Genomic DNA, 26,302 nt, shown 5'->3' on the forward strand with positions numbered 1-26,302 from the left:
AGGATAGGAGGAGAGGTGAGTGGTGCAGCCTTCTGGGAAAGTGACTGGGCAGCATCTATGAAATGAGATTACACAAACCCTTGGGCCCAGCTCCCGCCCTGCCCCTCAGACTTCTAGGTTTAAGAGCAGGAGGCCGTGGGCAGCTGTTTACAGCAGCAGGGCCCAGGAGAGAGTGAAGAGCCGGTAAAGGCTTGCCCTATATCCGCCCAGTGGGCCATTTTAACTCTGTGAAGAAGAACGAATGCCACGCTCCAATTTCACCAAGTTGTGGTGAGGACAGTAGGCTGCGGAGAGGGGGCATGGAGATCTGTAAAGAAGCAGCCTCTGAGAAGCTGGCCCCAGGTGTGCACCTGTGTGCCTAAGTGTGTAGCATGTGTGGTTAGGTGGCGGTGGGGCCGGGGAGGGAGCTGTCTGGGAAGCAGCTGGAGGGGAGAGTGACCGATCACGCTGTGTGCCTGTGTGAACATGGGAGGGGATCCCACTCTTATGTATAACTGTAATGCACGCGTAAAAAATAAAAGTCAGACTACAACTGAGTTACACCTCGGGTACTTAAAAGTGTGTGTGTGTGTGTGAGTAAGCTGGAGCTGATCGGCCTATTTTTGTTTCATTTTTGACCAGTTTCTGAGTTCTTGGATCTACCCTACGCACACGTTCACGAAACACGCTACAGAAAGCTTTTAAGATTTTGCTCCACTTACATCAGAAATCAATCCACACCAGTCCAGAGGGATTCCTCCCACCACCGCATGGTGACCTGCTGTGGGGATGGACCACAGTGCACACCACTCCTCTCTGACATACGGACACTTAGGCCATTTTGCAGTACGTCACAGTTACACATGCACTGCCATGACTAATCATGTGCACCCGTATGTCCAGACTGACGGACATGCACCTCTATGTTCAGACTGACAGAAGTGCAGCTCTTGGGCGAGTTCTCTCAGGCGGGCTTGTGAGGTCCACCAGCACAGGTGTGTGCACACTTGGTGGATGTGACTGATGCCCTGCCATGGAGGTGGTGCCATTCTGCACATCCCCAGCCACGTGTGAGCCAGCCGGTGGCCCACAACCTGGCGGAGAGTGTGTTGAACGCTATCTAACTTCTTTCCAGTCTGGAAGGTATGAAGAAACGGCACCTCAGGGTGGGTCTAGTTTTGTCTTGTTGTAAGTGAAACCTTTTCAAATGATTGAAGATGATTTTATATCTTTTTGTGAGTCAGCTACTTATCTTTTGCTCTCTTTTCTCTCTCAGGTTTATGGGCTTTTTATTCTTTCCAATTTTAAGAGTTCTTTATATGTTCTATATAGAGACCTCGGCTCTTTATAAATATCTTCTCCTGGGTTCTCAGTTGTAGTGTGACTTTATTTTTTGCGGGTGCATTCCAATTACATAGGATAAGGGGGTACCTTCACGTACTCACACAGGCACAGAACGTGATTCGGTCACTCTCACACTCCAGGACCCCCTTCTCCCTCCCTCCTCCCTCCCCTGTCTCCTTCCTCTACTCTACGAGGTAGAGCTGATTTATAAGGCAAGTTGCTAAGATATAGGACGATATGAAAAATATCAAGTAAAGAAAAGCTGAAATGAGAGTTTTAAGCTCTGCTCTCCAACTGCTTTGGGAAAGCCTGGCTGGAGCCGGGGCAAACACCTGGAAAACCCCAAGCGGTGAGCTGTCAACCTTCTCAAAATGTCAAGACCTCAAGACCAATCCCAGCGGCCTGGGGAGAAGGCAGGCCTGCCCATAAGGGAGGTGGAGAGTTACTAATAATTCTACAAAGATTTTTAAAAATATTTTTTTAGTTGTAGATGGACACAGTAGCTTTATTTTATTTATTTATTTTTTGATGTGGTGCCGAGGATCGAACCCAGTGCCTCACGCATGGAGGCAAGTGCTCTACCACTGAGCCACAGCCCGGGCCCTACAAAGATATTTTGTTGCTAAGTTTAAATATACGCAGCCTGAAGCTCTGTTAGGAAGTTTGAGGTTCATGAAAGTCCAGGCCAGCTGGCCCCACTTGCAGTGGCCCAGGCACATTCCAAATCACAGTCCCTTATCCACGCCCTACTGCTCTCTGCTCCAGAAAATGACCAAACTGAAGCCCAAATAGCCTCTTGCACCTCACCATAAACGGGAGTCGGGCACACAGGCGATTTCCACCAGGCCCTGTACCCCTGGTTTTCTAGGACTGGTCTGCGTGGACTCATAACTGGACAGTTCCCAGCCTGTGTCCCCAGGAGTCACGGTTCCACTCCACGTGTCAATGGTGTAAGTTCTGAACAGAAGCCGCCATCCTGGGAACGCAGTTCGACACCTGGGAGCCGCGAGCCCTCAGAGTGGATGGGGCAGGGTCCGCTCAGACGGGTGCCTGTGCAGCTGTCTTCTCCCTCCTCTTGGCCATCATGGGGGGCGCATTGCCAACTCCAGTCCTCAGAGGCCAGGTGGGCGAGGTGAGAGAGTGGGTGGGTGCTGACCTGAGTCCACCTATGGGGGGAGGGTGCTGCTGCCCCCCAGCCCCAGCCCACCGCCTGCATGTGCACAGTGGGTCATTTTTCCAAAGACGGTTCAAGGCCCAGCATCATCAAATGCTCTGATGTTTCAACAGAAGATTTTAAGTTTAATCTGTTTGTTTTTTAAAAATCAGCTCAATGTTTTAAAAACAAGAGAATCTGAGTGGGGTGGGTGGTGCTGCCTGCCATGTTCCATCCCCAGGGCCCCTGTCGGCTGCTCCTGGTTTCTGGGAAGAATGCTTTGATCCTACCTACCATTCTCTGGACAACTCCAGGTGGACAATTCTGGTTCACTATATGAATTTATTTCTAATTATTTTATGCACATCATTATATCATTGTTCTTAGTATCAAATAACAGCAAAGGTACTACCACATCTCACTGAAGTCTAAGGAGTATCAGATCTTAACACAGAACTCAGGCGGGTGAGAAGACCTGGGTTAGCGTCCTCTACCCCTTGCCAGCCTCGAGACCCCTTAATGGTAGTTTCCGAATCAGCAGAATGAGTCAGAATCACCAGCTCACAGAATGCCCACGAGGCTTTCAAAGACAAGCTGTGCAATAAAAGTGCTCCGTAAATATTTGCACCACTCCTTCTAGAAGACAGACACGAGGCTCCATAAATCCACACAGACTGTAAACAAATAAATTGGGAGGGATTACTGCTGTTTTACTAATAGTCTCTTCACTTTACGAAAGGATTTCCCATAATGGGCTTCTCTGGGTGCGTGGAGAACACACTGTTCTCCCTAGTTTTTGCTTACGTAAAACTTTTTTTTTTTTTTTTTTAATGAACAAGCATTCCATCTTCTCAATGCCCGTCCGTCTCCCAGCCTGTCCTGCGGGGCTGCCCCCACTGGGTGGAGAAGGGATTGCTGTCCGCTGGATCAGAAGCAAAGACGACGCTTCTGATCGGCCATGAGTGCCACGATCCCTGGGGACTCAGCAACCACAGGGCACTGCTGCACATGAGAGCTCTTCCTTTCCAATTGCCCCCTGGGGCCTCCTGTCACTGTTAGGGGGAACCAGCCCTGTCTCCTCCATGGGTGACAGGCTGTGGAGGAGTAGCACATTCATGCCCAGCCAGGGGATCTGAGACGGCACCCACAGGCACAGCTGGGGTTTTGGAAATCTCAGGAGCAGAGCTGGTTATGTCATGGGCTCTGTCCTGCCCGACAGCAGCACATAGGAAGCACCTGTAGACAGCAGGGAACCAGAGGAATTAAAAATATCTGCCTGGTCCCTAAAAAAAATAAATAAGAGAGGAAAAATGGTCTCTTTTCTTTTCACAGGGAAAACAAACAAAGCGATATCTGGTTGGAGCCATTTCCTCTTTGCCAAACACGCCCCTCCTGGGGCCGCCCCTCCCCGGGCGGACGTGGGCCTGAGAGTGGCGGTCAGCGAGGGTCCTGGAGCGGGGGCTAAGTCTCAGGCTCGGGGTTTCGCTAGGCGGGGAGCATGAGGAAAGCTGAGCTCATTTCCCTGGGGAGAGGTGCATCCTCCATCCCGCTCTGGAAACAAGGTGCCTTGTGTTTGTCCCCACACTCTCCTCAACCCCAGGAAGTCTGTCCCTGGGAGCCGCGAGGAGCAGCGATGACAGGCCCATCCGGAGAGGTCGAGGGTGCTGGGTCTGCAGGACGTGGCCAAGCTCACGAGCAGATTTGGGGACAGCAACTGGGAAACATCAGATCCTGTCTCCCTGGCTCCTCACACCCACTCGGTCACCAGGCCTGTCCTTCTGTCCTTTATTTATATTTCTGCTCCGTCTCTTCATCCTCACTGTGGCCACTGACCCTCAGGATGCCATTATCTCTCCTGTGACTGTGGGGGGGGGGGATCATGGTCACCCAACTGGTTTCTTTGTCTCCACTCCTCTTCCCTTTTTCCATTCTCCCCTCTGCTGCCCAAATGGTCTTTCTCAGCTGTAAGTCTGCCGTGTCTTCACCTGGTCACCTGCTACGTGGGGCCAAAACACCTTCCTCACGCTCAGCATCCCAAATCTGAAAACCCGGAATCTGACATGCTCCAAAATCGAAAACTTTTTCAACACTGACCAGACACGACACCATGAGGGGAGAGTCCACACCTGACCTCGCGTGATGGGTATGGCTGAAACAAAGGAACTCTAAAAATGGTCACATGAAATTCTCTTTGGCCCATGTGAATAAGGTGCATGTGAAACAAATGAATTTCACGTTTGTACTTGGGTCTCATCCCTGAAATCTCTCAAGATAGGCACATGCAAACATTCAAGAATCTGGAAAAATTAAAAAATCAAAACCACCCCGGTCTCAAGTCTTTGGGATAAGGCGCCCTTGACCTTTTAGACCACGAGCCCCAGTCCCCTCTCCTTCCTACGAGGTCACACCTCCTCACGGCAGCAGCGCTGGCTGAGCAGACCACGTGCCACACTGGGCGTTTGATGGAGACCAGCTCTTCCGATGCTTTGGCTGTCGGGCTTTGGACAGCGGGAGTGGGGATCAGAGAGGCTGAGGAGCTGCCAAGGCCTCTGAGCTGCAGAAGGGCTGGGGTTCAGCCCTGGCAATCTGACACCAGGCCCCGGCTCTTCCCATCCGGAGCCTCTTGGGCCTTCCTGAACACCGTGTACTTCCCACCTCCAGCGCTGTGGTCCTCATTGCCGCCACCTACATGGATCTTCCTCCTCCAAGACCCAGCTCCCTGCCCGCTCCTTCAGGGACCTATCCCCTGGACAGTGCCATCACGACCACCCCAAGGGAGCCTCTCATGCAGCACCTGCTTTGCTAACCTTGACCCATCGGTCCCTCTCACCAGACTGTGACCTCTGGGTGAAGGAGGTACTGTGGCCTTTTCCTTGGCTTCCCGGACTTTTAGCACCCACCTGTGACAGGTGTCCAATGACTCTTTGCTGATTTCAAGCTCCAGCCTTTGGAGAAGGCAGGTCTGTGTTGTAGACTGTGTCTCTGCTGCTGGGCCTCACGTCTCTGTGAGTAGCACAGGCTCAGCCACGAGCTCAGCTGCTGGAGAACCTCTCCCCATGGACCCCAGCGTCCACCCAGCTGAGCCTTCCTGCTTTCATCTGAAGAGAAGTTGGCAGAGGGAAAGCTACCAGGGGGGATGCAGACAAACCCCCATCCAGAGTGTGACACCTACGCCGTCAGCACCAGAAAGCAACAGAAGGCAAGGGAGGAGACCCTCTCAGAGTCTCCATCTGGGAAGAAAGGTGTGACCCTGACGATCACTGGGCGGTGCCAGGCACCACTGCATGGCCACTGGCAAAGGTGTGTGTGGATGGTAAAACCAAGGTGCCACCACCACGGGGAAAAGTGGCCCCTTCAAAACAGCTGCAGCGCGTGCTGACAATTCTGCCTCTTCTGAGCCAATAACCTGGGGCAGTGCAACGAGACTTTGAAAATGCCTTGTTCTTTTTTAGAAAACACAGTAAGGAAGTGGAGAATGCAGTTTATACGACATTGAGGAGTCAGAGGCCACCCCAATACTATGTTTTAGAGAAGAGCTGCAGAGAACCTACGAACAAGAGTAACAAAACAGCACGCGCCCACTAAAGTGACAGGTGACAGACCTCGACTTTCTAAAGCTACGAGGTCCACAGAGGTCCACAGAGGTCCACGTGGAACTGGGACATTGGCCGGAAACCCTGCAGAGCTCGGGCCCAGCGATCGGTACCCACACGATCCGTACCCACACATGTGTGCGCACCGACAAGACTGGGTGCGCTAGCCTTGAAGTTGCTCCGCTTCCCGGAGTTAGTGGTAATCCTGTGTCCCTGCGGGGCTGCAACCCAGCCTGGCCCTGGGAAGGAGCGCCTGGTGCCAGTCTGGCTGCTGCGTGTATCTTCACCGGCCCAGGCTGAAAATACCCTGGAGCGTCTGGGCACTGTGGAGTTTCAGTTTTAAAGGGGCCCAGTTCCTTTTAAGCCCAACCCGCCCCCCCCTAGTCCTGATGATAAGGGAGGCAGGGTGAGGAGAGACGAGAGCCAGGGGCCTCCTCACCCAGCTGGTAGCCAGGCCGCCCTCCTGTGAGAAAGGCAGCGGACCTGTCCCCTGTCCGGCTGAGGAGAAACATCTGGGCCCAGCCCCAGACGAGGGGTGGAGGGACGCAGCCTGTTGGAGCCGTCCCCTGGTCGCCTGGGAAGACAGAGGGCTGATAAGGGTTGGTGCACGTTCCCAGCCAGGCTCTCCCCCAAGCCTGCCCACCCGTCTCCTCCACTGGGCTGGGCAGAGCGGCTTGCCACAGGCCCCAGAGGAAGAAAGCCGCAGGACAAGGCAGAGGCTGGGGGCGTCCCAGGCAGGAGGGCTGGGGGCGGCTCAGGTGGCCACGGAGCACACTACCCCCTGCTGGCTCACGGACCCTGAAGGAGGGGGTGGGCACGGCGCCTGGGCGGGAGCAGGAGGCCGTTCAGCAGCACTGTGCCTGGCCCTCTCCCCAGGCTGCGGCTGGACAGGCCCGGCGGGAGCGGTCACCTGGCTCCAAGGAGCCCTGGGCATGCCACTCGGCCCCCACAGCTGCCGTGGCAAGGGGACCTCTGCCTTGTCCTTTCTGGTCTCGCCACAGCTGAAGGTGAGGCCTGAACTGTGTCCCCCATCCCCACATTGAAGCCTGGTCACCAGCACCTGAGAATGTGACTGTGTTTGGACATAGGGTCTTTACAGAGGTAGTGAGGTCAGAGTGAGCTCTTCGCGGTGGACCCTAATGCCACTTGACTGCCATCCTCGGGAGGAGACACACAACATGTGAGAACAGAAGGAGAAGGTGGCTGGCCCCAAGCCCAGAAGCAAGGCCTTGGAAGGAGCCACCTGCAGTCCTTGACCTTGGCCTCCCAGCCTCCAGAGCCATGGGGAAGCAGAGCTTTGCTGCTCCAGCCGACCTATCTGTGTTGTGACAGCCGAGCAGACTACTGGGGCATGGGTGGCCTTGTGGAAGGGGCCTCTGGGCCACCCTTCACTCCACTGCAGCACACTCCCCTGGCTCACAGCATGCGTCAGGCAAGAGCGCCTCCTGTCCTCTCCCACCTGATCAAAGCTCTCCGGCCTGCACAAGCACAGCCACTGCAGGGCTGGGATCCTGGCCCCTGCTCTGTCCTTAACTGGTGCTTCTCTATGGAAAATGCAAAATCCTTCCCTAGACAGAGCAGAGTCCCTGTAGCTCCTGGACACTGGCCAGAGCTCATGCCAGGGATGGCAGTGGTCCTTCTGGGGTGGACAGCAGGTCTCTCCCTGCCCCAGGCTGGAGCCCAACCCAGACACCAGGGACTCAGGAAGTTCCATGCACTGCAGCTGGTGGCATCAAACACAGCCTCTGCCTAGGTTGAGTGGTCCCCGCCCCACCCAATCTGGCCTCCCAGAGCTTCAAAGAGAAGCCACAGAGGAGGAAGAAGCAGAGGCCCAGGTGCAGGTGGACAATAGGCAGCTCACCCCGCTCTACGTCAGCGCCTAGGCTCCAGGGCACCACCTCTCTTTGATGGGCCAAGTTATCTCCAGGTTTGTCCCCGGCATTTTCCAAGATGTGGTGGTGAAACCCCTGCTCATGTGGATCCTACACACATTTTCTAAGTTGTCTCATCTCATTTAACTCTCCCTGTGAGCCAGATGGGGTGGAGTTATCAAGCTGGTGAGGCCCCCCAATCTTGCACCATTGATCCAAGATGCTTTAGCAGTGGAATTTGGCCTGGCCCCCTGAATGGCCCCCTGGGTTCTCTCCTCCAGCACACTCACACCCACACTCACACAATGCACCTTCCCAGGTGCCCGGGAGACATGAGAAACCCAGTCCCTGGCCTGTCTGCTTTTTAAATGTCGTGGTGCACTGGGCATCCCTGTGAACCACGCCTAGTCTTCAGCTACATCTTGTCCCTGTGAAGAAGGGTCCTCCTCTCAAATTCCTGTCCCCCCTCCCTCCCTGGTCCCCGTGCAGCCAGCTTCCTGGTCTTTAGTGTGGGTGACTGAATGGCCTCCAGAAGGCCTCCATGACATCTCTCTCCAGTCCATCCTCAGAGCCACAGCCAGAGTGAGCTTCCTAAAATATGTCTGATCATATAACTCCCAGCACCCCCTGCTCCAGGAGTAAAATGAATGTGACAAAAAGAGGTGGCTCTTGGTGTCACATTCTCATCAGCTGTATCCAGTGTAAGTGGGACAGTGTGCTGGCTGCATGGACGCAGCTTCAGGGTGGGTCCTCCAGGCTCCCTTGCAACTTGACCCTGAACACCTGCTCTGAGAAGATCCCGACTCCTTCCCCATCAGGCCCCGGAGAGGCCCTGAAGGTCTGGCATGGTCCCCCCACTAAGCAGGGCATATTTTACACACACTTTCTCGGTCCTCCAGCTAAACACCCTTCAGCTCCCGTCTCCTCCCTGTCCTTGCAGACTGAGCTCAGGATCACCTCCTTGGGGGCCTCCCCTCCCTGGACTCCTCCTGCTCCAGGCAGGATGTGCAGATCACCACATAGAACCGCGTCTACCCAGTATTGACCAAACTGCTGCAATCACACCTTGCCTTTCTGACTCCCCGACTAGGCTGCAAGGCCCCTGTAGGCAGGAGCCAAGCTTCATTCCCCAAGGTATCCATGGTCCCAGCAGAGAACCCGACACAGTTGGTGCTGGTTACAGATCTCAGCAAGCCAGCGAGCAGGGTTGCTTCTCCTCCCCCGCGCAGACACGCTTCCCAAGACTGCAAGCCATCACCTAGAAGCCAGCTTAAACACTCAGGTTCTGCTCCTTTCCTGACCCCACTAGAGGTTCCTGTGTCCCCAGTGTCACTGTCACTGCCTGCCCCACCCCTATCTGGTATGTAATTTCCCCCCAGCGGCCCACGCTCCAGGGGGAAGTACCAGAGGATTGCTTCATTTCCCAGGGTGTCCACACCCCCTCCCTCCGCTCCCCGGGCTGGCAGCAATACCCTGGGAGGAAATGGCCGTTGGCTGGACACAGCTCCTGGGCCCTCTCACCTCACATTCCCTTCCTGGAGCATCCCGCTGAGCCAGCAAGCTGTACGGGGAGCCTCGCGGAAGGAAGGAAGGAGGCCAGGGCCAAAGTGGCAACATGCATGGAGACCCATAAAAACATCCATGTCCTCGACCTAATAATCCACTCCTGGGAATTGCTTCCAAAGAAATCATTCAGAAGAAGAAAAGGACACAGGACTGTTTATAGCTGGGTTATTTATAACAGGAGAAAGTGGAAGCCAACGCCATGGCCCAAGATAGAAAAGCAACTAAATAAAGGATGGTGTAGTGTATCATAGACCATGGAGAAGGCGTTTAAAATGACAATACGGCTACGCAGAACAAGGATGTCATCTTGGAAATAACAGTAAATAAGAAGAGTGCAGACTTGCGTATATGCTGACTCCAATTATGTAAGAATCCTGTGTGGCTAAATATAATAAAGACCCAAAGCTGAAAGTAGTTATATATAGTGGAATTATCCACTTCTCCCTTCTTTTAAATGAGACAGAGAGAGAAATAGTCATTGTGTTAGGATGATGAAGGTTTATGGTTTACCTGAAAATGTTCAAGATTAGCTTAATAATAAAGGAATATCTTACTTTTTTATAGTACTGGGTAGAGGACCCAAGGTCTCATGCATGCCAGACTAGTGCTCTACCACTGAGCCACATTCCCAGTCCTTTTTATTTTATTTATTTCTTTTTTATTTTTGAGACAGGATCTCACTGAGTTGCGCAGACAGGCCTCCAAGTGGCTGGGATCACAGGCATGCACCAAGGGTTTTTTCTTGATCACACTTTGATCATTGGTTGAGAAACAAGAACCAGAACATTCCTCCTTCAGACTTTGTCAGTGGACGGCTGAAGCCTCATGATTCATCTGCTGCAGGGCCACAGCCCGGGTGCCACGGAGGCACTTAGAGGACATCTGGCTACCCCACTCCTATCCTCTCCAGCCTCAGGTCACAGCCCAGAGCCCACAGGCTCCCGTGTCCCTGAGGCCTCCTTTTCGGAGCTAGAGAGAGAATCTGGGGAAAGGACCTGAGGAGAGTCCAGGAGGCCTGGGCAGGAGGAGAGACTCAAATCCTGCATTTGGGGTGTGAACATAAAGTCTGAGATTGAGTTGTCTTTTTCCTCAACAAAAGTTGTTGGGCTGGGGTTAAATCTGATCCCCGGCTCCTCAATAAGTGAATGAATAATAATCAATAAAAGTGTTGGTGGTCAGCTAAAGCTCAGGCCTTCTCACGTAAACCTGAGCACGGGCTGTCCTTCACTGTTCTGAGTCCTCCCAGGGGTGCGGCTCAGCGGCCTCGCCGGCTCCTCCCTCTGGTCCCTCCCTCTGGTCGCGCTGGGGCACTCAGGGCCAGACGCAGGGCCACCCTCGGTGCTCCTCTGTGCTCCCGTGAGCCCTGCCATCCAGGGCCCCCTTTGCAGCCTGCAGAGAGCACACCGTCCACCCTCTTCCTGGCCTGCAGAGCCCTGCTCGTCAGCCCCCTGGCCGTGACCACCTGCTCTCCCATCCCTCCGCGCGCACACACGTGCGCACGCACCCACACTCAGGAGACCCTGCGTTCTGGTAGCCGCCGTCCCCGCCTGACCCCTTCACCATGGCCGCCTGTCGGGTGCGGCTCAGCACACAGAGGCTGTCCTTGTTGGCTGACGTCCTCAACCCAGGGGGTGGCAGCACCTGGGCGTCCCCGCAGCTCATTCTACCCGGAAGGTCACTTCCCTCGGCCTCTGCCTCCAGGGCCAGTCCCTTCCCTCGGCCTCCACAAGGCTCTTGGCTCTCACTCTCTCGGGCAGAACCGAGCATTCGTGTGGCCCTGGACGTTCGTGGAAAGGTTGAACAATGTGCGTGCGCTTCCAGGCCAGGCCCCTTCCTACAGCTAAGCAGAGGGCTTCGCACCATCCCTGTTTAACTTCATTCTGTTGGTTCTGGCCGGTGTCTCATCCTGCATTAATCATTTTCGACTTGAGTGTGTCGTGTGTCCCATTAATAATTCCAGCTGTGGGTCATCTGGATTCTTTCTACCTTTCATTCAAGTCATTAGCAAAACTGTTTAATAAGCCAGGACCAAGAATAGAGCCCTGTGTCCTGCCCTGGAGACTCCTATCCCCAGGAAAGGCAGGGGTCCTTGATGAGGATGCTTCCAGCAAGGTAGCTCTGTCCACTCTGAATCCATCTTAGCAAAAATATCCGTTGTTGTAAAAGCAATGTGACTGTTTGAGAAACAAGAAGGCACTCAACTCCCTAAACCCACTGGAAGCTACAGACTGCTGCCCACTGAGGCAGGGGGATGGCTCTGCTGTGAACGGCTGGCCTCACCCTCCACTCCCCGCAGCTATCTTGTGGACTCAGACTCTACCCTCCCTGTGGGGCAAAAGACCAGTCAAGACACAGAACCAGGTGAGGCAGGGGAAAGCCAGGAAAGCTACACACTGGTAACCCCTCAGCCAGGGTTTCACCTTCTGCAGTTTCAGTTACCTGTGATCCGCTGCAGTCTGATGATATTAAATAAAAAATGCCAGAAATAAACAGTTTATCAGTTTGAAGTTGCACTCCCTTCTGAATACCATGATGGAATCTCACACTGCCATGTTCCTGCCTGCCCAGCATGTGAATCACATTCTCCATCCAGTGTTTCCACACGGTATGTGCTACCTGCCTGCTGGTTACTTGGCAGCTGTCTTGGCTCAGATTCACAGCCTGTGTTCAAATAACCCTCATTCTACTTAAGAAAGGCCCAAAGTGCATGAGTAGCGATGCTGGTGATTCAGGTCTGCCAAAGCAAAGGTGAAGGGCTTCCTTTACGTGAAAGCCCAGGCCCTGTGAGCTGAGCTCTGACCGGCTACTCCATGTCAAGACACCCCAGGGTGCAGTCTGTACAGATGCAGGAGACACAGGCTCTGGCCCAGCACTGCCCTAAGAAGGCCCAGTGTCCCATGGAAGTACAGAGAGTTTGCCAGCAGCACTGACCACCCCACCAGACTCCTGGGCTGGAGAGGACCCCAGATGGTCTCGTCCATCCCATGTCCCAGACAGAGCTGCACTCACGGTGGAGGGTAGGGTGGGCTGTTCCCTCCCACGACGAGAACTGCTGACTTACTGTGTGCCAGGCACCATTCCAACCACCTACTTTGGACAAGCACTGACTCAGTCGGCCCTCCTAAGGACCCTCCCAGGCAGGTGCCATCAGCGTTTCCATTGGACGGACGGACGGACGGGCAAGCCAAGCTGCAGGCAGGTCTGCAGCTACTAAATGGGAAAGTCGGGATGGACACCCAGCCTCCTGGCTCGGCGTCTGCGCTCTTCCCACGTGGCTGCCTCTCCACTGTGTGCAGCCACATCCCACCCTTGTTCTTGAGATATGTAGAGCACACATTAAGCTCATCGTGGGACACCAGGCCGACAGCGGCGTCTCAGAGCTTAGAGTCCAGAGGAGATATGGGAAAGGGCTTTGAAAAGAAAGAGCACTTCCTTTGTGGCCACTGCACAGGTCCGAGCTTCCTTTCTGCTGTAGAAAGCCTCCCTGTCCTGCTCAGGAAGACTCTCTGCCGCATAGCTCAGCTCACACTCATCAGCGTCACCCTCTCCTGCCACCTCCCACTAGAAGACACCCTCGGGCTGTTATGATTGTTCACGGTATTGATTCAATTAGAATTAACACCAGCACCTTGGTTTTATGGGACAGCTCAACTTTTTAAGGTGGGTTCATAAATCACCTAACTTATTGCATGCATGATCTTACTGCCTCCTCAACACAGCCTGTCAGTCAGAAAAGCAGGTGTCAGGGCTTGAGGCGCAGTGGTAGAGCGCTCACCTAGCACGTGCAAGGCCCTCGGTTCAATCCTCAGCACCACATAAAAATAAATAAACAAAATAAAGGTATTGTGTCCAACTAAAAAATAAATATTTTTTAAAAAATAAAGCAGGTGTCACAGACGAGGACCTGACCGCCACTGTGGACCTGAAACCCCGGTTTCGCCGTCTGCCTTCTGTATCCCGTCCATCCCTTGGCCTATCACAGCCTGTGGCCACCTGGTCCTTCAGACTACCACCTGATTCCAACGTGACCAGCAGAGTGACCCCCACGAACCCTCCCATGGGCACGAGAGGCAGGACTCGTGATGAGGGCTTCTAGGAGCCGCAAAACTCCACAGGGAAGAGGCGCCCAGTCCCCACCATGGGGCGCCTCTACAATCAGAAGGGCTGTGGAGAATGCAGCACAAGAAGCAGAAGGATCACAGTCCCAGGCACCACCAGGGGGGAAACTGCTCCTCTTGATGGTGTGGCTCTTGCACTGGTCCCAGGATGTCAAGAAGCAGCCTAAAGGGCTCTCCTAATGGCTGTCATTCTCTGTAGAAATGGGACACACACGCACCCCTGGGTTCCCAGTCACGCCCGCCTGCCTCTCTAGATCTCCCCAGCACATGAAGTGCAGAGGGCGTCACTGAAGCCCCCTGTGCCTGGGTGGCAGCCCTCAGGTCAACCAAGAAGAGCGCCTGCTCCCAGGACAGCGCGAAGCCCAGGTCAAGAGGCGGGAGGGCTCCTCCTCAGCCTCCCGCCAGGTCAGCGGGAGGCAGTCGCACTTCAGACCAGTTCAGAGAGAGCTGCAGCTGCTCCGGTTGCAGCTGTCCGTGAGGCCTGCAGATTCTGCCAGGCACTGCAGACATGCATGAAGTCCTCCTGGCCCCTGCAGCTGAGCTGACCCTTCCAGGAGAAAGCACCTGATGGCCACTGCACGTCCTGCAGAACTTTCCTCCCTTTTGCCCCGATCCCCAGCAATGTTCTGTGTGGTAGCTGCTTCATCAGCTCGGTCCCACAGGAGGACAAACACTGACCTGGAGAGAGCCCCCAGCCACCCTGAGAGACGTACAGCATGTGTGAGAAGCCACTAAACTGTGGCACTGTGTGTCAGGGCGACTCACGCCTCTCTACACTCATGCGGCGGAGCTCTTTATAGTCCTCTGGTTTTGTGACCATTTCTTTCGTCTCTGTTTCTCATTATGCCTCTGGAGTCTGCGGGTCTTCTGGGTAAACACTGTGACTTAATTATTCTCATTGCTGATTTCTCAGCACACAGCTTTAATAAGGGAATGAAAGTTCATCAGTGAAGGCATTGGGTATTGGAGAGCAAGATGTTGAAGGAGATCACGTAGCATCGTGCCAGGCCTGGTCCTTTATGGAGGTGGGGACTGCACGTGATTTGGAGCAGGTCCCCTACCCTGCGGCACCACGCTCTCTCTCTGGAAAGACACTGGAAGTGACCCATCCCTGCATGGAAATGCTCCACATCACCCCAGAGACCTCCCCTCCGTATCTGGAAGGTCTTTGAGATGTAAAGATTTTGAGATGAGGGGTCATCCTGAATTGTCAGTGACACACGTCCCTATAAGGAACACAGGCGAGGACCAGCAAAGGCTGAGTGACGTAGCCCTCTGTAAGTCAAGACCCAGCAACCACCAGGAACCGGAAGAGGTGCAGGAGGCACCTTGACTCTGGCCTCCAGAATGGAGAGAATCAGCGTTTGTGTTCTGAGCCAGCCAGCTGGTGGTCCATTGTTCAGGTAGGCCTGCCTGCTCGGCTGGCTTGGAGCCTCCCCTGTGCGGTACGGCGGCACCTGGCCAGAGCACCAGGCATGTCCCCACACCTCCCATCCATCTCCCCTAAGAAAATCCATTTACAATCCTCCGGGTCCCCCTCCTCCCCACACTCAAACCGGAGCCTTCATGAGGGGAACCCAGCATGACTGGGCAAAGGGGCCCAGGGCCCTGAGAAAGGCTCTTGGTAGGAAGGAAGGTGCGGGCCGCCCCCGGGCGGGGCCCTCTAGCCCTCTGACGCTCACTGCTGCTCACCCGCCCTCTCCACCTGCACAGGAGATGGTGCCGGAGGGGGAGACCTGGAGTGTGGGAGACCCCCAAGAACCCTGAGGGGGCAATTCAGAGCCGGGAGGAAATAAACAGTCACGGGTCCACTTAAGCACAAGGGTCCAGGGTCCTGTTGCAGCTGCAGCCAGGAGGCCTAGACCCACTACAGCTGGGCCACTGCCTTCCCCCATGTCCTCATCTTTAAAATTAAGGGGGTGAGAAAAAGTGCTCACGCTCCTCCTTGCTCAAAGTGTTTATACCCTGACTGGCACCCCTTACAGACCTGCTGTTTCCCCCACCTTAGGTGCTGGCACCAGGGTCCCCCAGGGACAGGGCCTCAGGAGGCTTCCAGATGTGCAGATGAGGGCCAAGAGGCAACCCGAGGTGAAGGCCCAGCCCTGAGCCTCCTGGCAGCAGCGGGCAGCGGGGGTGAGTCCGGGAGGCCTGTGGCTTCTCCAGGAACCACACCGCCCTGGAGGAGGACAAGGGAAGAACAGGGCCCAGGACCCCAGCCACAGCCTCCCAGGTCTGCGCAAGCCGCGCAAACATCCTTACCTAGAGATCAAAATGATAAATCTAAGCAGAAGTCCACCTGGTGGGCCTTCAACAGAGGCAGTCAGGAGCCCGACGGCCAGCTTTCAGGTCTGTCCCACACCGCGGCGGTGAGGCTGCTCAGAAGAGAACTTCCACTATCCCTAGAGCATATCTCGAGAGCATGACAAGCCAAGCCTGAGGCCTGGGAATGTAGTTCAGGAGCTGAGATGGGTGGGGGTAGGGTCCGTCTAGCCCAGTGAACTACTCAGGTAGAGGTCTAGCAGGGAGGCCCAAGGAGGCCGGAGCCTCCAGTGATGAAATTCCCTGCGCCCTGGGGCAGGTGCCTGGGCTGTGCAATGGCAGCTGCAGGTTCTGCTTCTTGTTTCTGTTCCTGGTCTAGTTGGGTGGGGGCTGAGGCCTGCGGCAGGCTGTTACTCCTGCTCCACCTGGCTCGTCCCTGGGCAGCCCTGGGCTCGGAGGGGACACGCTGGCTTTTCAGGGAGTGCAGAGGTGGGGCGGGGGAGCTCAGCCGCAGACGTGAGCGCAGCCTGTGTGAGGCCCGGGGTTTGACCCCAGTGGGAGGAACGAGTGGGCTGTGGTGGCTGTGAGTGGGACAGGAGCTGGTGTGTGTGTGGTTTACTCCCAGAGGCCTCTGGGCGGAGCAGCTCAGGCCTGCGGTGCCTTTTGGTGGGTTTGCCTAGAGTTCATAAACAACGCTGGGGACATGTCTGATGTGACGCCCATTTCTGGAACATTAGCTGCAATATCCAGAGCTTCTCAGTGTCCCCATCTGAGAGCCCCCAGCTGGGGGACTCCCTTGGGGCCAAGAACCTGTTTCAAATCGACTTCCTCAGCAGGAGCCTTGGGGTGCAGACACAGGCAGGAGTGTGCTCACCCTTGGACTCGGTCTCCTGTCCCCGCAGACCCCCAGGGCTGCCAGGAGGGGAGGACAGCACGGCAGAGGAATCCCGGCTGAGGTGGGGTTTCTCCACCCCGTTACAGAGAAGCTGACTCTGAACTCCCACGTACCTCCGAGTTCATCAAGATAGTATCTTGTACTTTTTATGTCATGTCATGTGCGTATATTTTGTTTCCCCAAATAGAAGAGAGTTCCTTTTATGGCAGCAACGGCACCTGACATTTCTCCGTGTCCCCCAGCAAGTCCTCCCACTGCGAACGCATTTATGGGCTTCTCTTCCAGGAGCAGCTGTGAGCCCCGCTCGGCAGGCACCCAGGGCTCCCCTCTCGCCAGGCCCTCTGACTGGGATACCTGCCCCTCAGAGAGCTGGGCAGCAGAGTCCTCTTCCTCTCAACACCCACCTCTGCCATCTCTAATGGATGAGCCCCAGGCTGGGAGGCCCCTCCTTCCTGCGGTACATGGCATCCGGTCTAGGTGCTTCACCTCCTAGACTGCAGGTTCTTCGGGGGCCAGCAAGGTGACAGATACATTCTGGTCTGGATCCCCAGTGCCCGGTGGGCAGTGAGGGTCCAGGGCGTGTTGGTGTTGGCTGAGTCTAATATGCCAGTGTGGCATCCTGTGAATTGCCACCAATGATTAGAAAGGTCCAGCCTGGGAAAGAGCTGTGACCCCTGCCCCCAGGCCAGGAGGATGGCCCTGGTGGAGCGCAAGCAGGTATACAAGCAGGGCAAATGCATTAGAAAGGAAGGCTGGGACATCTCTGATGTGACCGACGCCTGTTTCTCAGACGGGGAGAATGTCAGCTCCAACATCCAGCTTCTCGGGGTCCCCATCTCACAGTGTCTGGCTAAGGCTTCTTAAAACTACCACAAGGGATGGGCTTCAGTGGCATCTCAGAGGGGTCCCTCACAGGGGACCCTGCCTGTCCACCTTGCCTCTTCTACAGAGACTCTAGAGGCTTGGATTGGCAGTGAGGCCTTTCCCTGGAATAGGGTTTGGTGCATCCAAACACAAACTACAGGGTGTGCCCCAGGGGCCCAGTTTCCACGATTCCCAGGAGAAAGGTATTCAGAAAGCCCAAGAGGAAACAGATGGGGTGCTCACTGCCCAAAGACCAAGGGACAGGGACAGTGTCCTCTCTGGTCTGGCCCAGGCAGACCCCCTTGGGCGAGGAGCTCCTGCAGGGCCCTGGGGCCATGTGGTTGGGGTGGCTGAGTCTCTACTTTGTCAGCATTGTCATTGTCTGGTGTGTGGCACAGAGAGATAAAAGTATCCACACGACATCCTGCAGGCTGAACATGAGGTGCATCTTGCTGTTGTGTGGAAACTCTGATAAGAAGACTCCCCCGGGACCCACTTCAAGGCCCAGGCCGCACCTTCCCAGATGAGGGCCGCACTGCCCGCCACAGACCTCTGTTCTTTACAGTGTGTGGGGACAGTCAGAGAGCCCTGTTCCACCCAGAGCTGGGTGACTTCTCCAGGACTTCCAGGGAGCTGAGCCGGCTAGGCTGGCTCTGTAGACCTCTGGTGTTATCACTGGAGGGAGGCAGAGCTGCCTTCGGATTTCTCTGGAACTGAAATGCTTTCTCTTGCGGCCCTGATAAGATTCCGGGGCTGCAGAGCTGCAGTGCTCAGATTTCCCACGGAGGCTCTGCAATCTGCCTCCAGTGCTCATCGGGCCCGCCAGGGTGCCCCACGGCCCCACTGCCCCTCTTCCCCTGGGACAAGCAACCAAGTGAAGCCATTGCCAGGGGTCCCAGAGCTCAGTGGAGCCAGAGAGGAATGCAGGGCATGTGTCAGTCCCCACTCCAGCTTCCAGAGGCTGCGATACCTCCAATGACGACCCCAGCCCCAGCCTGTGGGCGGAGGGCAGCGAGAGTGTGGGCTTCTGCGGGGACACCTCCAAATAACGTTTTCTAGGGCTTGGGGTCTCCTCTGTCCTCGTAATATTTTTTAATGCCTTAGGAAATGTTTAATAAGGCCAAACGGTATGAATGAAAACAGACTACAAAGTGGACACGTCAGGTATAACAGCGCGTACACTCTTGTCATTACCAATACTGTCACTCCTTGAGGATGAAGACATGGCAGCTCTCTATTTTTGGGGGGAGGAGGGTGGCACCAGGGATTGAACTCAGGGGCTCTCAACCACTGAGCCACATCCCCAGTCCTATTTTGTATTTTATTTAGAGACAGGGTCTCACTGAGTTGCTTAGCGCCTCGCTGTTGCTGAGGCTTTGAATTACAATCTTCCTGCCTCAGCCTCCAGAGCTGCTGGGATTATAGGCCTGCATCACTGCACCTGGCTCTCTATATTTTTTAAAAATATTTATTTTTAGGTTTTAGGTGGACACAATACCTTTATATTTATGTGGTGCTGAGGATCGAACCCAGTGCCTCATGCATGCTAGGTGAGCACTACCCCTGAGCCACAGCCCCAGACCCAAGGCTCTATATTTTTAAGTAACATTTTAAGTACAAGATGTGGCACATAATAAATGCTCAACGGATATCAAATAAACGGTGCAGACAGTATCCAGGAGGAACCTGGCATGCCTCAAGGAGGACAGGCTCCTTCACTGTCTGCATCCAGGAATTCTTGATTTGTTCAGTGGTGATAAAGTTTAGTTTTCACTCCTTTACACCTTTCATTGGTTCAACTAAATAGCAGACACATGTTGTGGGGAGATACTTTGAATTTTCATGTTATCTACTATTTAGCTGAACAAGTGAAGGATTTAGTCTGGGAAAGTTAAACTTTTTTCAAGCACCCTCAGGCTACTTGGCAGTGCCTACGGTTTGAAGGAACTGAGAATACTAATTTAAATTCAGTGTTCAAAGTTTCCAGCTCTTTCTTACTAAACACCTATGTTCTCTGGGTTCCTATCTATGATAACTTCACTCATTATTTTTTTCTACAGAAGAACCACATTTGTATCACAAGAGGTCTGTATTTCTCATGGAGCCATGGAAATTTCTGCCTAGAACAATCAAAGCTAACATACCCAAACACTGTTTTTTAAAAAAATCTGATCTTTGTCTCATTTCTAGCAACAAACTTACTCATCTAACAAGTCTTTATTGGATGGCACTGGCCCTAGAATACGTAAGAATGGCCCTGCCTCCTGCAACCTTCAGGGAGAGTTAGGCAGGTGACAGTCACAGAGCTGCCCCATGCCCCAATGGTGGTCTGAACAAAGTATTCTGAGACTGAAGGCATCTGGGAGGGCTTGCAGAGGTGGTGGCTTCTGAGCTGCAGATTGAGGGGGGAGGAGCTCCCAGTTTCTGCTAAATTCACCAAGCAAGCTTTTGTTGAGAACCGTGATTTGAGGCCCTGCACGGTGCTCATCTCTGGAGGCCTGCAGAGCTGCACACAGCCCCTGCCTGGACACCTTGGTGAGCGCAAACCTAGGTGATCCCAGCTCCTCTATCAGTGATCCAGGAAGTGACTTCTGCCATCTCTCCAGCACATGGTCTTCCCTCTTTGCTGTGTCTGCATTCTTGCTGTCTCTCAGTCAGAATACACCTTCACTCAGAGGGGCTCCCCACCCTGACTGCCTCGCACACTCCATGAGCTGCACCTCTGCCCTCTCACCCCTGCTGCCTCAGGGCCACGCTCTTATGCAACACTGCAGAGTTTCTACTGCCCATGGAGCAGAATCCAGGGGGACACACACCAGCTGGCCTACAATCTGCATAGAAGGAATTGAGACTATTGATTTAAATCTGAAGTTCTCAGTCTCCAGCTCCTTCTTCACTATACTCCTCTGTCCTCTGGGTACACCAGGAATCTACAATAACTTCACCTGGAATCTTTTCTAGAGAAGACAGTCTGTACGAATTGGAAAAAGGCACACAGCTAGGCAAGGGGATTTTCCTTCCTGCAGATGGCCTGGGTCCCAGCCCCCACCCACCTGCTGGGCAGCACCTGCTGTGACTCAGTGGCCCCTCCTCTCTTGCTCTCCCTCCAGCCACTGGCCTACTCTCCTGAACAGAGGGGCATGTTCTGCCTGCACCTGCTCCTCGGGCTTTCCTCTCACCTTGCTTGAGGCTTCCTTTGAGGCTCACCTGCTCTGCACTCCTTTCATGTTCTGAGCAGTCACTTATTTAGCACACACACTGAAAGTCATACACCCGACAGGACACAGGGAATCCTACTGGACTGTGGGTGTCAAAGGCAGGGGTCTGACGGCAGCCACCCGACTCCTGTTTATTCCAGAGGGCCAACGTCCAGGCTGACGGAAGGACCAATGTCGAGGACGAGATAAAACTGACTTAAAAAAAAAAAAATTCCCAATGGCTCCTGCCAGGTAAGAGGGTTCTAGAGGGGAAGGTGAGCCTCACAGGTCTGGTTTGAATTCCTAGTCTTGGAAGGAATTTAACTCAGTTTCTTCCCAAACCAGCAGTCCCCCCATGTCTCAAGAGTGGCCTTCACCTCTCAAAACCACTCTGAGCTTTTCAGGAATCCCCAAGCCCACCACGCACGCTGTGCCCCACCAGGACAAGCCAGCTTCCTAGCTGAGCATCGTCATTTCCTGCCCCTTGTGCCCCCTTCACTTCACCAATACTAGCAGTGGCAGGTTTTTTTTTTCAGGTGATTTTGACAGACACTTCAAAAGCAGCCATTCCCAACCAGCAAACCTGGGTGGTCACAGTGATCTGCCAGGCTTCCTGTCAGGCTGAGGGACGCCTCCTCCCGGCCCCTCCCAGGCCCCAAAACTCCAGGGAGTTCTCTCCATCTCTCAGTTCCTAAAGGGTGGGCCTTCCCTTTTCATGCCCCACCCCCAAACCACACAGGAAGCTGCTGGCTGTTTCAGGGTCTCCACCACCCACTGCTCCTTCCTCAACTGAGTGGGAGAGAAAGTACCCCAGTGGCAGGAGCCCTTTGGAGGTTTTCCTCAAGTTCAAACTTGCTTTAAGTGTAAACTCGCTTTCCTCTTATCTCAGTCCATTCTTGGAGGGATTAGAAAAGGCATAATTCGTATTGAACCCCTTCCCCCAGGTTTAAGGCATCCCAGTTCTCCAAGAGGAGGGATCCTGCATCGATAGCAACTTTCTCTGCTTTGTGATTGTTTCCACAGACAGTCCTTCTCAGACCCCAGTGGATCTCATGGTCCCTCCCTCCCTGAAGACTCCCAGGTGATCCCAGTTCCTGGAAGACAAGTGGGTGAGGTGAACATGCAGGACAAACCCACTGTCCCTTCAGAGAAGGCAAGCAGGAGTCCAGCTTAGGAGACTGGCCTCAGGCGCCACAGCTGGCTAGTAAGAGCCAGCAGTTACTGCATCCTGAGGACAGCAGACCACAGCCCAGAGGGGAGCAGTGTCCTTTAGAGTACCAGTGGGAACCACCTTAAAAACAGCATGACATTTGCGGCTTCTCTTTGCTCTTTTCAAAAGCCCCAGGTCCTGCTAAGGTTGATTTAGGTTAGGTGTCAGTTTTAAGGGGGAGAGGAAGCCACTCCTCCTATGAACGGTGGTGGCCCTCACCCCACTAAGACTGGACCGGATAGAAAGTCCCCAGCCCTCCTCCCAGCAGTCAGAGGAGCCTGGGTCCCCTCTGGAGCCCCCCCAGATCTGACCAACGCGTCCCCATACACACAGTCTCAGAGGACAGGGGCATCCGGGAGCCTAGGGTCTCACTAGAAATAAGGTCATCTGACGGCGGGTTAGGGGCGCTTTTCAGAAAGTTATGAAAGATGAGGCGGGCGCAGAGGGACTCCAGAAAGGCCACTCTGCAAGTGACAAGGGAAGCCCCAGACCTGCAAAGAGGGCCAGCCGCTCACGGCAGCTGTTTCAGTTTCAGGGCCACCTCTGGGATTCGGGGCTCTGCCCTCTGGCCGGTCGTGGCCGCACTCTGTCCCATCAGAGCGGTGGCCGCCCTCGGTTCCTCTCCAGCGTGCGAGTGCGGGGCCAGGAGCCGCGCCGGGAAAGGCCCCCCGCGCCCGCCCGGCTGCCCGGCAGGTCGCCCCGCGGCGCGGGCCGCTCCTTACCTCCATGTCCCCGGCGAGTCGCGCCGCGGCGGGCGAAGGCGAGGCGCAGCAGTGACCGCGCGCAGCAGGACGCGGAGGAGGAGGGCCCGGGCGAGGGCGGGGCGGAGGCGGCGGGCGAGCGCGTTTAAATTTAGACGCAGATCTAAACAGACACTGTCCCTCCTCGGGCGGGACCGGCGCGCCGGCGACTCCGTCCATCTGCCCAAACAAGGGGTGCGCGGCCCGCCCGCGCGGCCCGCTCCGCTCGCCCGGCCAGGGGTCAGGGGCGTCGGCCGCCCTCCTCCTTCCCGAGTCCACCCTCCCTGCCTTGGGCTCCGCGCTCTCCTCTCTTCGCAGTGAACCTCACACCTGGTTTTCCCGGGGTCCCCCGGGGCGGCCGCTCCACCTGCGGGAGCTGTTCAGACCGCGGCTCCGCGTGGCGCGACGGCCACCTTTCCCGACGCCCCTCCCTCCCCAGTTCGGTGAACCGCTGCGCTCTGCCCACCTGCCATCCACCTGTGTTTCAGGGAGGGAGGAGGAGAAAAATAAGGAATCAAGGCAAAGCTTTCCAGTCGCTGTTGGAAAACTTTCCTCAAATCTGGTTTGATCTGTGCTCTGGGTTCTGTGGGAATCTCAGCTCCCACAGCTGCCTCAAAGGGCCTTTCCTTCCTTCCCAGTAAATATAGCAAGGGCAGGATCCTGAGCATCCATTCCCATAAGACCCGGCCTCTAACTCTCCCCAGGGCCGGCCCAGCCCTCGGACCGCAAAGAGTCTGCATGGGAGGACATGGGACTGGAATCAGTGCCAAGGTCATTGTCTGCTGCCCGTTTGTCTGTGCTGGCCACAGCTCTAGGCGCCCCTCCTGGGACCCGCCTCCCAGGGCAGAGAGACAGGGGAGATGCCCCTGGGACTGGCCAGCAGAAGGGACTTGGGTGCCCGTGTCCTGCTGCAGCATTCTTACCCCCAGCCTGTCTCCAAGCCTTGATCCCAACTCAGCCAGGGAAGGGGGTCCCTCCCAGAGGTGGACAGTGGGACAGGTGAGCAAGTGCTGCGAAGGGAGATGGGGACACCCTGGGGGAGGAAGGAGCTGAGAACTGGCCGCAACCCTTACCCTTCTTCAAGCAACGCATATGAGCCTTCGAGCACTTCAGCTGCTAGTTTGTGCACCAGTCTTAGAGAAGTGGCTGCCTTCCTGTCGTAGAGACTTCTAAGGCCTGACCTTCTAAATCGTTTGAAGCCCTCCTGCCAGACTGGACAGTTCATTTTCCCAGCTGAGCACAGGGGGAAGACCCGATCTCAGCAACCTGCAGAAGGAGGGTGGAACCCTGTGTTTCCTTGGACAGGTCACTTAACCTCTCGGGCCTCGGGTTCTCATTTTCCTCACCTTGACCATGTAATAGGTGCTCTGGAAGGATAAGCTATCCCTAGCTTCATGTGTAAGTTTCAAATGGATAAGAGCCTTTCACTTAGAGCCAGCTACTCTGGGGTCGGCAAAAGAGCCCACATCCCAGGAGTTCAGGCAAAGCCCCTCCCATTCAAGACTGTCAGCTGCAGAGGTGAGGTCACAGGGTTAGGGCTGGTGGGAGCAGAGCACTTTTCCTGGTAGCAATGCATATTGCGTGCCTAACTCCTCCCTTTCTTTCTTTTAAAAAATATTCTTAGTTGTAGATGGACACAATATCTTTACTTAATTTATTTTAATTTTCTTTTTAGTTGTAGATGGACACACAATGTCTTTATTTATTTTTATCTGGTGCTGAGGATCAAACCCAGTGCCTCACACATGTTACACAAGTGCTCTGCCATTGAGCCCCAGCCCCAGCCCTTCTCTTTCTTTTTTTAAAGGCACAGGACTGAGCTGATAATCAGAGCATCATCTATGATCATGTCTTCTAACGCGGCACCCTGGGCCTCTCCCTTCTCCCTCAACCCGTCCTGCTCTCTGCTCAGAATGGGGCAGCCCTGTACAGGTGTCTGGCTTCACAAACAGAAGGGAGGAAATGCCTACCCAAAGGAAACCGTTAGGCCCTGACCACATGACAGCCACCCAAGGTGCCTTGTGGCTGCTCTCCACGCCCTGCCCAGGCCCTCCCTGGGCTGGAACAGAAGACCCGCAAAGCAAATGCATGACCTTTCCCCCCCATGTTTCTGGGTCCCAAATGCAAAGTGGGGTGCTGCTGCAGAGCTCCCTGGGCCCAGGCAGAGACCTTGGACCAAGGACGCAGTGGAAGGAGGAGGGGAGGAGGAGGGGAGGAGGAGGGGCGGTGAGTGAGTGGCCGTGGGTGTGTGCTCCCTGAACTGACCTCTACAAGACCCCCAGAAGCCAGATTGGAGAGAACCCAGCTGGGAAGCGCTGTGGCCTGCTGGATGAGCAGCAGCTCTGTGGGAGGAGGTGACAACTAGGGGAAGGGAAAGTGGCTCCTGAGCAGTCAGTGCCTCGCCCTCCTGTGGGGTCTGAGGCCTCAAAGGATCTTCCTCCTCAGTCCCTGGGCCTTCCCTGCACATGCCCTGATGGTCTGAACCAGCCAAGCCATAAGTGGAAGACTGCGTGGACTAAGCAAGGAACACCAGGGAGGGACTGTGCTTCCCCAGGCCCAGCCAGGAGCCCCTAGCCACTGGCTTCCCCAGGCCCATGCCAGGCCTCTGGCAAATATTTGATGGATGGATACATGGAAGAATGAATGAATGAATGAAGCAAATTTGTAGGATCTTTACCTTTAAATCAAAGACAGAGCTTTTCTGAAATGGGGCTGCCATGGGAGAAAGGACCCCGTGGGAGGACAGATCATCAAAGCCATGATAAGTAGTCACGGAATTAGTTTCCAAACAGAACTATAGAAAGCTCAGATCAATCAGCTTTTCGTATGGGGCCACACTGTTCTGCTGGTCATCTATTTTTAAAATTCAGAGCGAGAAGCAAAATTTCTTTCGTAACTCTACAGATTCTCTCTTTCTCACACACACACACACGCACACGCACACGCACACGCGCACCCCTGCTCCTCCTTGGATACCAAAATCAGAGGGTGCTCAAAGCCTTGGGTCTCTCCAGGGAGGCCTAGTTCTGCCCTGCAGTCAGTGGGGGCTCTGGGGAGGCTGGGCAGGCTGTGGCTGAGGGCAGGCCGCAGGCCCAACCACCAGGGCTCAAGAGCGACACTGGTGAAAACCCCAGGGGACTGGACGGAGTCCCAGGGGCTGGCCCTTCCCCTCTGAGGCACCATCCCAGGGTCAGGAGTGAAACTGGGCAGATCTACCAAAGACCCATCAACCTCAGCCCTGAGGACGTGTGCCAAGCAGCCACCTGCCCACAAGTTCCACTTCTGGCTGAAAATGGGGACGACCCAGGGAACTTTGAAGAAATACCTGTGCGTGAGCCCACCCAGACCTACAGGGAGCAAGGCCTGATGTCCATGGGTTTTGTCTTGTTTGTTTGCTTGGTTTTGTTAGTTTTTTTAGTTTCAGCAAACAGGTAGATCCTGAATAGTCTAAGCCAACTGTGGAAATACCTTTTTCCCTGTGTAGAACTGGGGAATAAGTAAAGAAATTTTGGT

At 54.9% G+C, this 26,302-nt stretch overlaps 1 protein-coding gene across 9 annotated transcripts in view; it reads right to left on the reverse strand.

The window, feature by feature from the left end:
- The window catches only part of Rcsd1 (RCSD domain containing 1), a 52,397-nt gene extending 29,185 nt beyond the window's left edge, over window positions 1-23,212 (reverse strand). For 3 of the 9 annotated variants that reach the window (XR_007350072.1, XR_007350071.1, XM_048810085.1), the window contains exon 1: window positions 22,772-22,851. Coding sequence is in view for 4 of the 9 variants with exons in the window: in XM_048810085.1 (XP_048666042.1) it covers window positions 22,772-22,777 (6 nt within the window). In the remaining 5 variants the exon portion in view is untranslated. Of the gene's footprint in view, window positions 1-22,771 lie in introns of all 9 variants that reach the window. The other 6 variants (XR_007350073.1, XM_048810086.1, XR_007350075.1 and 3 more) reach the window with 4 other exon arrangements.
- Between the last annotated feature and the right edge of the window lie 3,090 nt (window positions 23,213-26,302).

Source organism: Marmota marmota, unplaced genomic scaffold (genome assembly GCF_001458135.2).
Source record: "Marmota marmota marmota unplaced genomic scaffold, marMar, whole genome shotgun sequence".
Classification (NCBI taxonomy): Eukaryota; Metazoa; Chordata; class Mammalia; order Rodentia; family Sciuridae; genus Marmota; species Marmota marmota.